The sequence below is a fragment of the Molossus molossus genome, unplaced genomic scaffold (assembly GCF_014108415.1).
Source record: "Molossus molossus isolate mMolMol1 unplaced genomic scaffold, mMolMol1.p scaffold_m16_p_5, whole genome shotgun sequence".
Lineage (NCBI taxonomy): Eukaryota > Metazoa > Chordata > Mammalia > Chiroptera > Molossidae > Molossus > Molossus molossus.
In genome coordinates, this window is record NW_023425388.1 from 37,908,130 (window position 1) to 37,919,625 (window position 11,496).

Genomic DNA, 11,496 nt, shown 5'->3' on the forward strand with positions numbered 1-11,496 from the left:
AAACTGTTTAGATTCAAGAAACGATGACTACGATACCAGCACAAGTTAGGATTTTAAAATACCCATGGAGAGAACAGACATGTTGTTCAGACCAGAAAGTGTGTGCGATGTTCCTTCCCCAAGGAGCGTCTGGGTTATTAAGCTCCAGGACTTGTTTGCATGGACGGAAAACTGAGTTCTTTCCGACGGGTGCTAGAGGTGCCAGTTTAAGGACAAACAGAAGACAGCGGGCCTTTCAGAAACAACAAACATTTGGCTCCGACCTTATCAACCATTCCAGGGTAGGTCACCAGCACTGAACCCATCCGGGCTCCACTGCTACCCTGTGTCTGGCCCCTAACAGAGTCTTAGGAGTTCAGCTGGAAAACCCCAGAACTCCCAAACTCAAAAAACCCTTCAAACCGTGCAGATGGCTCCAAAGACACCATTTTGAACTTGGAGTTGCCTCAGAGCCTAAGATACCAACCACCATGACTAGAAAGAAATCTGTCCCAGATAGAACTTTTTGAATGATGTCATTAATTCACTGTCCCATCTAGAGAGTAACACAATTCTGATTAAAATGCTTGCACAACTCCCTGATACTTTAATAATATTCAGACCTCTTCTGAGACAGTTGGACCTGTCCACTAATTGTCAATATTGCAAAAAAAAAAACTTAATCATCTTTAACCAGACATTTTTATATCTAATGATGATTATTTAATCATCTTTTTTCCCTTTAAAATAGGTCTTCCAAGATGGGTCTTTGAATTTGATTTCTCAAAAGCATCTTCCCTGGCGGTAAGTGTGAAATAAAAATTTGATATATGAAAATTACCATGTTGTGTACAAAATTGCCTAGACAACCATAATTGTCATCAACCTTCCCCAAATAAAAGGACATGCACAAGCAGTGTTCACCTAAGAACTGGACATTAAATATCAACAAGGGACAGGACATCTCTGTGCTAGGTAAGAGATATTTGTAGATTGTTTTTACAAGGAAAGTCTGTGAGATTTCTCAGGATGAAAATCCTTTAACCTGCCACCTAGATTGCAAACGCCCCTTCCATTTTCCGAGTCTCAAAATAAAAAACCCAAAGATTTCAGGTCTTCAAACAGAAGTAGGACTGAAAGCTTCTAGGCAAATGTCAGTACCTCATGGGGCTTTAAACCGAATCCCTACAGGTCCGTCGGGAAAAACAGGAAATTAACACCAGACCGATGCAACTTCTTGATCATGAGGGTGGGGCTTTTCTGCCCCCGATTAACTCACTAATAAAAAATTTTAAAAACTGGCTATGAACAGTTCAGGAATATCCATTGAAAACTGTAGATGTTTTCATTTCAGGTATCGCCCTATCTAACAAACAATTCACCTATAGTATTAGTGTAAACTTAAATTCTATATTCCTGAAAGGATGTGTCTTCCACAATTTAAAGTCATACCCATTTTGAAAAAGTTGCAGTTCCCTTATGTAGGTTACTATTTCCTACTCCGCAACATTTTCAAGCATTCCCAAACTTCTGTGGATATGTTCTGTGTTTTTCCAAAGCGACTTGTATTTAGTAAATCATTTCTATGATGATTTCTTTTACAGGCGTTTCTTTCATTCATCAGGCATCAAGATCCATGAGGACAGCATGCGTGTGTGTCATTACCATATCTTTACCATCTAGCACAAGACTAGGCACACAGCGGATGCTCAATAAATATGTGTTGAATGAACAAATGAGCCTGCGTGAAAAACAAGAAAGAAAACTGTCTTTTAAACATTTAGACCAAGATTCTGAAACTCAAAATTGTATCAGAATTACCTGGAGGGCCTTGCTCAAGCACAGGTTGCTGGGCCCCAGCCCCAGAGTTTCTGATTCAGTAGGGCAGATAGAGAGGCAGGACCTACGAGATGTCAGGAAGCTGCTGATCCAAGAATTTCACTTTGAGGCAGTTAACCTGTCAACCAGCTCTTAGAAAAATCACAACAAGCAGGATAACGTTTACTGAGAACCTATCAGCTGCAGAATCCTCTATTACCTACTGGGTAAGCCACACAGTTTCTTGGGCCAAACCCTATTGAAATTGCCAACACAAGACATTCGTGCGAGGGGACAATGCACAGACACATGTCCAAAACAGCAAGAAGTCATTAGTACAGTTAAACTAAAGATGTTTCATTTCTCCAATGCATTTCTTTATGATGTGTCCTACTGTGCAGTTTAATCTATTTTTCTCAGATAGAAATTACTAAACCACAATGCATAGCAGTCTTCCTTGCACTACCTACTTCATTTCACTCACTAATGGGAGTTTCATCTGAGGTATGAAATGTAGTGAGAGAGCCCATTTTAAAGCTTATTTATGTTGTCTATATTTTACTGTCTGTAAGGACCAGGGCAATGATCAACAAACACTCAGTCCTTAATGATCAGAAATCAAGCAGAGGCACAATTAAGGTGAAGAGAATGTACAAAAACAACCCAACAGAATCCCAAACTCTAATTCTCCCATCATTGCATGAGTTGCTAAAGTATAACTGGCATTAATTTTCAAATGCATACTTTTCTCATGACCTTGTTCTGGATTTAAGTGCATATATATCCAGTTTATAATCACAGAGGATATTTAATTAGATAATATTTGCGAGTACTTTGAAGATATAAGTGTTCTATAAATGCTAAATATTATTATTATTATTTGAATACAGTTTGCAATTACTGCCTACAACCTATTCCACCCGCCAAACTGCTATGATTTGATTACAGACAGCTAAAACACACACACACACAGAGAAATAGAAATGATGAAACCATGACTGTGTGAAGCTCTGGATTTTTACCTTAGGCATAAATAATTTATAGGCATTTTAAATGGAGGTTATAAAATATAGTAAATCAAGGCAATTGACCTCCGCCAGACTGATAACCACAAAGTTGTGTTGATTTTAATAGTTTCTCACTTATAAACTAGGTGGAAAGTAGATGGTGGTTCAGAACACAGACTCTTTATTCTTTTGACCGCCAGGTCCCTCTTCCATTTTCTCCATTGTATTTTAAAATGTCTACATCCATCTAAAAAAAGTGTAACTCAAGGTAGACAAAGGCTTGAGAAGGGCCCTTGCTTTGGCATGTCTTCCGGCTCATCTTGCTGTCTTCTGTGATAATCACAACTTCAGTGTCTCCAATTTTTTTTAAAAATGGAAAACTTTGAGCTTGATTCCACATGTCTTCCATACACAGTTGTTGGATGATTTTCCAAAGAAAATGACAGATTACATGTACACATCCCTTTTACACAATGTACAAGGAAATCATGCTAATCCCAAAATGGTTTGTATTTTAGGTTTTTAGGCAACAAAAAGAACAGTGAACATATTCTAAGCTGACCTTGATATTGAAAAAAAACAAAATGACAGGAAAGAAATAGCTTAGAAATAACTCTTAAAACACTATTATGCTCATCAAAACAATCTTGTGCCCCAAACACAAGGCTTCTGGAAAATCTGTGAAGCCCAAGGAAAGAATACATCAGATAATTCTGATGTCATGACAAGGTCCGTAAGTCAAATAACTGAGAACTAAAAAAATCTTTTTTTCAATTAAACACATTTTTAACAATTCACAATCAGAAATCAAGCAGAGGCACTAATAAGGTCCTTGTTCCCATTCACAATCTATATTTTCTGGTCCCTGGAGCCCCAGAGTACATCCTGGTGGGATTCCTAAGAAAACCAAATATATGCATTGCTTTCATGAAGCTTACTGTCTAGCAGCGAATATAGTCCAAGACACAAAGTTCTGAATGTTCCAAAAGAGTGTGCGGTCAGTTCTGAGAGAGTTTGGGTGGAAGGGATAACTTCTGAAAGAAACCAGGGGCAGTTTTGTGGGAAAAGGTGGCATGTGAATCTATTACAGAAGAGAAGAATAAGGCAGGTCACCCCCTAAAGAGCATCCACAGGAAGAAGGAAGGTGCTCCTCGTGGCAGGAGTGAAGGAACAGTCATTAAAAGTGCCGCAGGCAGTGGGGGGCCTGGCTAGGTGAATTAGTGCTGGTCTTGATGCTCTGCTGAAGAGTGTTTTAGGAAGCAGAACATGACTGCAGTATACAAGGGACACCAGACAGGAGAAGGCTGGTGGGAGGTACATAGGAACCAGGTCTTATCATGACAGGAACTGCAACAGTTGGCAGTGGGGGAGGAAAGGAGACAATCGCTATTAAAAAGAATTTTTAAGATTGGGGTGCAATAAAATGTGTTTTGAGAATTTCAAGGCACCTACTTAAGAAAACCAGGAACAGCCTGGGCAAGTAGAAAGTGAACAGAGAATCATCTTTCTCTAGAGGGAAATAAGCTTCCAACCAGAGTGAAAGAAATTACAAGCGGAATTCATCCAACATTTTCTATTTAAGTCCTCCCTCTCTCTCCACTAGGAACCTTATATTTATATGTGCACAATAACATTTCATTCAAAAAATATCACCCAGATTTTCTGGGAATTCTCAGCACACTGCTAGTTCAGGCCCTGTTCTCAAAGAGTGACTTCCCCCACAGAAATAGAAGAACCAATTTGACATAAAAGCATCTTTCAGGCACAAATTATCCCCAATGCTATCAGAAACACAGACTCAGAGGTGGGTTGTGCCCAGCTGGGCACGGCAGCCATGATTCAATCACAGTAGCTCAAAGCTGGGTGGACTTTAGAACCATTATCACTGAAAGAAGGAATGGCATAGAACGAGAAGGGCACGGAAGATTAACCGCAGGGCAGAGACCCAGAAAGAAGAAAGGGGCAACCAGCAAGATTCAAATTTACAAGATTGCAAAGAGCCTTAAAGATAAGGGGGAAAATGTGATACTTCCATGAAGGAAGTGTTGCATGTTCTTTCATCAACAAATACACTACATGATCTCCTAAGTAGATAATTATGCAAACAGTAAACCATGGCTTACAATAACTTTTGTACTAAGATTACTCCAGTTAATAATGAATACCAAAAATGATCATGCAGATTTCTCTGATGTTGTGATAACTACCACTACACCCTATTTTATTAAGAGGCGATGTCAAGGCAGAGAAAACACCTATTTAATAGCTCTAAAATACAACAAATCTAATTTTAAAATTACTATGCTAATTTAATTTTAAGATACTGTTATCAATTCTTGCAACTTTACTAAACTCTCATTTAAGATCAAATTTAAGTGATATTGGATAATAAATTAATAATAATTCAAGATTTCTTTAAGCCCGTGAGAACTCTGACCAGAATGATTTAAACTTTTAAGCACTGGACTAGTAGTGTATCATTTTAGATGCCCACTCCCCCTACCCCAACCTCTCCAAACACAAATTTTGTAAAAGCACAGGCATAATAAAGCTGTTTCTAGTTGAATAATGGTTAATCCATTAAAAGAAGAAAAAGTTTTTTAAAAAAGAAAAATCAGAAGGTTTTATTTCATGAATAATGCTGATACTTGTACAGGTTTAGAAAAGTGCTGATCTCCAAAAAGCTTCTGGCTGAGCTCACCTCATATGTAATAAATGCTGATACTAAGGCAAAGGTTAACCCAGGCGATCAGAGAAACACACAGGCCATATTGAAACAAAAAGGAAAATATACTATTTAAATGATGTAGCACTTTTTTCTCTGTATCGTGTTCAGTTAGGTGTAATCATTGGGATCAAATGTTGATGGAATCAAGTTTTCCATATATTCTATTTAATCATGGACTAGCATATTGGTATAGTGCTTTTTAGTTTTCAACACATTGCTATAAATAATTTGATTTTTGAAACCAGTGTAAGGCAAGCAGTTGTGATCATTCCCACAATTAGTAAGAAAGACGTGGACACAGAACTCAATGCTTAGTCCACTCCATTCACTCACTCATTCATGCATTTATTCATTTATTCAACTAACTGGGACTATGGACTCAAAGATGAACAAGACCAAGCTTCTGGCCTAAAGGAGCCCACAGTTTAGTGATCAGGCAGAAGGAAAATTGCACTCCATTTATAACACAAGCATGAAAAATATCGTGGGAAAGATGCATGTAAGTCTCCCAGATGAAGTCAATTCTTCAATCTAGGGGGTTTTTAATTATTATTGAATGTATTGGGGTGATATTGGTTAATAAAATTATAAAAGTTTCAGGTGTATAATTCTATAATACATCTTGTGTGTTCACCACCCCAACTCAAGTCTCTTCCCATCACCATGTACCTCCCCTTCACCCTCTTCAAACCCCCACCCCTTAAATGTAGGTTTTGATGGGGAAAGAAGTAGCTAGCCCAGAAGGGAGTGAGGGGCTGGGGAAAAGACAAGCAGAGGTCACCTAATTCTGGTCAAATGGAAAAGTGAGTGCCAGTCCTGGCAGAGTATGAAGTCAGCAGTGACCATCTTGGCCTTGAATGCCTTATTCTTTGGACCAAGCTAAGGACAGCCAAAGTGCTCAGATTCAGATATATGCTAATCTCCAAAAAGCTTTCTGGGCTGATCTCATCTCATATGTAACAAAGCAAACTGATGGCAAATTCCATTTCTTTTAATACAGGGCTGTCTTAAAGGAAGAGCGACTCGAGCCCTGGGTTTGAATAAGTAGAATGTTTTCTGTCGCCTATATGTATACACATATTTCATAGATCCACATGGATAGTTTATATTCATAATACTATATATAAGTATCCACAGAGATTATACAGAACACAAAGCTGTAAACCTCACACGCAGAGACATCTGAATAATGTGTATGTCTAGATGACCCCTGGGACATGTTCAGACAGAGATGGGTTATGGAGAGCGGTTACCACACAGGACAACCATCTGTCCTAGAAGTGTAGACAGTCATTTCCCTTTAGAGGAGGAATTGTAGGAGGGTTGGACAAGATGGATTCCAAAAGTACCTTAAAGCTCTGTGGTTTATGTATTACGGGCTTACCTGCATAAAGCAGTTTCCCTATTCTCGAGCTATAAAATTCCATGACCCTGGTGAAATTATTCCTCTCTGCCATGTTTTTGTGATCAGACAGAAAATGTATTATTGATTTCTGATTCAACACAGACAGTGTGACTTAGAGAAAAGAGCATTGAATGAGGAGTCAAGAAACCTAGATACTTTCCCCAAACCACCCAAGAGGGAAGGAGGTGGGGGCTGTGTGACCTTGGGCAATAGACTTCACTTCTCTGGGCTTCAGCTTCCCAAGTATTAAATGAAAGGAGTGGCTAAGTGTTCTACAGTTTTCTTCTAGTTCTAAATCTATGAATTGATTCCCCTCCCCCAAGACTTAGTATAGCTCCAGAGATCTAAAAATCAGGACTAATAATATTGGATTAAAATAATCTCTTTCCTAACCAAAGATAGTGTTTCATCTTACTTTTAAAAACCATCCAAATCTTGCATAATTTAAATGATTGGTGTAGTCACTGGTTGCTCTGATTTAAATTATACATTGTTGCTATTTGGGGAAAATTTAGACAGGGTCCAGTCTGGGATCACTGACCGAGAACAATAAGCCCCCCAAATGAGAAGGAAAAAGGCCTCTCCAGACAGGATCCGCTTTTAATGCATTGAGCACAGGGTTTACAAAAAGAGCATTGATTGTGTACATTAAAGAGCCACTGAAACAGCAAGGGACTGGTAAGGCTGCAGCCAATGCTCCTAGAAGCCACTGACCTTGGCTGCATTTCAGGGGTCAGGCATTCTCAGGAGGCTCTCAGCAGGCAGGCTTTACTGAGAGTTTAGGAACAAATGAGACCTCTCATCTGGATGAGCCCACTTCTAATTGGGGAAGACAGAGACAGATGATCTGCCCTCTGATTTGTGGAGATTTCCTATATGGCCTTTGGACCTACTCTAGGCACACACACCTCACCCACCTCGAGACTAGTCACCAGTCGCAGACCCCAGCCCTGCAGCTCTCTCCACATCTGCATTTAAATCCTCCAGCCGGTGGTTCCCTAATCTCCTCGGCTAGCCAGGGCCCTCCCTCTTTCCACACCTCCTGCAGGCACTAAGCCCAGGCCACAAAGAGCAATTCCAGTGAATCCTGTAAAGATATCTTTTCAAAATAAAGATCTCAGGAGCACAGTTTTCCCATGTGTGAATCACACTCCAGGCCAGCCGGTGAAGCCTCATGGTTGCTCATAAGCCTGCAGGCTCCTCTCAGAAAAATCTTCCCCAGGAAAAACCAGGAGGGACACCTCTGGCCAAGCTCGACTTAAAATCACATCAGGGCGCTCTCCATTAGAGAAGCAACATGGAGATTCCGGCTCAGGGAAATCACAAGCCTTGCCATTGTTCAAATGCCTTCCCTGGCCTTTGCCACTTCCCCTACCCTGAAGTCTGCACCATCCATCCACCTGATTAACCGACTGGCAGCAACTCCCAACGCAGAAAGTAGGGCAAATGCACAGTCTGTAAAGGAGGAAGCCACAGAGTTGGCCAAATCGCCCACCCTGTGACCAACCCCCACCCTGTTCTGCATGTGGCATTTCGGCGCCAGGGAAATAGACAGCTTACTGTAATAACGCATGAATGAGCTTTTGCTGCCCAACTACCAAAAAAGCCAGTTACAAATGGCATCTCTGTTCCTTCTCAACCCCTTGACTGCCTTGCAGAAACCTCACCTCTTGGATGCCGGGGTTAAGAAGAGGGGGAGGGGGAGTTATAAAGAGGGGGGTAGGTAGAGAGAGGATTAATGAGACTAAAGAAAAAGTGACACTTTGACCATAAAGGCAGCTCTTTAACCGTCGAGGAGTGGGCAATGTCTGGAGAAGTACTGAAGATTCAGGTATATAACCCCCAGATTTGGCATCAATCTAACAATGCATTCCCTCAGGAGGGCCTGTGAACTTCCAAGCTTCACCCATCCTGCGTGCCCCTGTTTTGACAGCCACCATCAATTCGGTCTCACCGACCCTCCATGTCTCATGTACAGGCAATTTATTTTATTTTATTCTTGGTTCAGGAGAGGAAACAGCCGTCTTTAAATTGGCGTCTAATCCTCCTCAGACCCCCGCTGCCGTCGCCACCCCCACCCGTCACCCTCTTCCCGGCAGGCAGCATCTAATTAAAATGGCAAGAAAACTCTGCCCCCTTCCCCGAAGGAGCGTGTAGGGATTGGGGAATGGGGGTGGGGAGGCGTCGAGGCTGCATTCGGATTCCTGGTATTCTGGTCTCAAAACAACAGCAAAATGGATTCTATATCAGTAACGTCTCAGTCAATACAATGAAACGGCGTCCGGGGAAATTCACGTGAAGGTAAACGTAGACCTTCAGTGGGGCTGGGGGTTGGGAGGTGCTCTACAAAGGACTGGCCACAGACACAGCGAAACACTCTTTTCTCTCTCTCTCTCTCTCTCTCTCTCTCTCTCTCTCTCTCTCTCTCCTCTCGGGAGTTCCGGTCTGATTGGGGAGAAGCAAAAAACACATCTTTCACCTGCTTAAGTTCAGCCATAAAAACTGAAATGTCACAGCCACAAAGTCAGAAAGCACAGGCAGGGCTGAGTTAGAATCATAAATAAAGAAGGGTGGCAGACTGTCTTGAAGACAGCGCTGAGAGGGAGTCCGGGCGCAGAAGGCAGAAAAGGGGGAAGGGGAGGCAGTTGCCATCTACAAGACCAGCATAGCAATAGCTGCCCCCTCGGAGAGGTAGGTTCCACTCCGTGGGGACCGCCAGGCTCACAATGCCATCTTGCAGGTAGCTGGAAAATGTGGGGGGCCAGTGCCTTTATTCACACTGTTGTTATCCTTTTTTGCAGAAAAGAGACAGGTCTCTCGCCTTGGCACGAGACGACTGCCCTGGGCTTGTGTACGTACACACACACACACACACACACACACACACACACACAGGAGCCTTTCATTTTAATGCGCTTACACCGCTCTTAGATGAAACTGGCATAAGCTCCACGCGCTCCCAGGGGTTTCTCGACCACAACCAAAGGAGGACACGTACTGCACAGCCCCTGCGGTGGGGAATTAGCCGAGAGCACCTCAGCAGCTCCCAAATCCAAACGAGAATCCAGGTTCCCCCCCGGCGTCGCATTCGCCCGCCTCTACCACCAACCCCAACCCCAATCCATGCACCGAGCCCATTCACCCTGATCCAAACCACGGGAAAATCAGAAAACATGTTCTGCTCACCCTCAGAGCTGAGAGATCGATTTCATCCAGGCTGCGAGCCGGGGAGTCGCTCGCCATGTCTACTTCTTTGCCGGAGAAATGGACCAAAACCACCCCGAAGCTTCTCCCTTTGGCAATTCCACCTTGGTCTATTTCACTCGCGTCCTCATGCGGGTGTCGCGCCAGAGGCCCCAGGGCCCAGCCTCCCCCGCCCACCCCAGATCCACAGCTCCAGATCCCGATCCTCCGCGCCTTGTTCCACCGGGTCCGGGAGCCCAACCTGCGCGGATCTCCAAGTCAGGAGCCGCGGTACGAGTGGGCTGTGCGCCCTGATCAGCTAAGGGCGCTTGGGCTGCGTGGGTGTATTTAAATGGGACATGCTTCTTTGCTTGTGCGTGGATGGCGGCTGCATTGGCTGTTATAATGAGACACATCAACTCCTCCACTCAGCTGGGGGTGGGGGTGGAGAACCACACAGAACTGTCTATCACCGCTTCCTGGGAGGAGTAAAGGGGGAGGGGAGAGGCGGAGGAGGCGTGGTCTCCGACTGGGGAGAGGCCACGCTTCCTGACCCGGTCCCTCTGCACCAGTGTTGATGGGGGAGGGGAGTGCACCCTTCGGCCCAGGCGTTTGCAGACTAATCTGGCTGGATCTGAAGAGCTGTTTCTGAACCCTACCGTGCTTATCGTAGGGGTAGAGGGGCTATTTGGATACACACATTATTGTGTGTCCAATTCGTGCGCTGCAGAAATACGGCCATTCAATCACATCTGGGGGGTTTCTCGGAAGGGTGCAAATGCTCCGACAGTGAAAAAATGCAGGGGTGGGGGGGCGACGCCCCTCCCTCCTCCATTAATTATTTGTGGGTCTGGAGTAACGCAGGCTGGTGCAACCGGTGCATATAAGGACTTGTGTGCAAGGAAAGGGATCCGCCTCCAGCCGCGAACGAATGGGGGAGAAGCGCACTCGCACAGTTCGTCCAGCCCCGCGCCTGGGCAATTTGTCCCGGCCGCTGGGTTTGGTACGTCAGCGCTCCCCGGGATCCCGGGTGGCTGGTCACTCGCCACTTCGGGTCTGGGAACGTTTTCCAGAAGCCGGAAAGCTAAGAATCTAAGCTTCCTCTTGGCATCACCACACCCAGGACCTGCCCGTGCCGCAATTCCCTACGGAAACGACCGAATTGAAACGAGAAGCTTGCTCTCTGGGTGCAATAGCTTGAATGCTTCTTGTAACTGCCAAGGCAGGGCTCTCCGCCTTAGGACCCTGCATTTCCCTTTCAGGCGCGTTTCCGCGGCTGACCTACCCAGATTGATGGAGAAAGTTTGGCTGGCGGGTAAGATGTAACATGCGAGATGTACGGCCACAGAGCGACTTCACTCCTCTCACTTTCTCAT

General features: G+C 43.9%; 1 protein-coding gene across 9 annotated transcripts in view; it reads right to left on the reverse strand.

Annotated features, from left to right (window-relative positions):
* TNIK (TRAF2 and NCK interacting kinase) overlaps positions 1-10,535 on the reverse strand; it is a 360,673-nt gene extending 350,138 nt beyond the window's left edge. For all 9 annotated transcript variants that reach the window (XM_036242368.1, XM_036242367.1, XM_036242362.1 and 6 more), the window contains exon 1: positions 10,124-10,535. In XM_036242368.1, coding sequence (XP_036098261.1) covers positions 10,124-10,180 — 57 coding nt within the window. In that variant the 5' untranslated portion in view covers positions 10,181-10,535. The remainder of the gene's footprint in view (positions 1-10,123) is intronic.
* Positions 10,536-11,496: the final 961 nt, after the last annotated feature.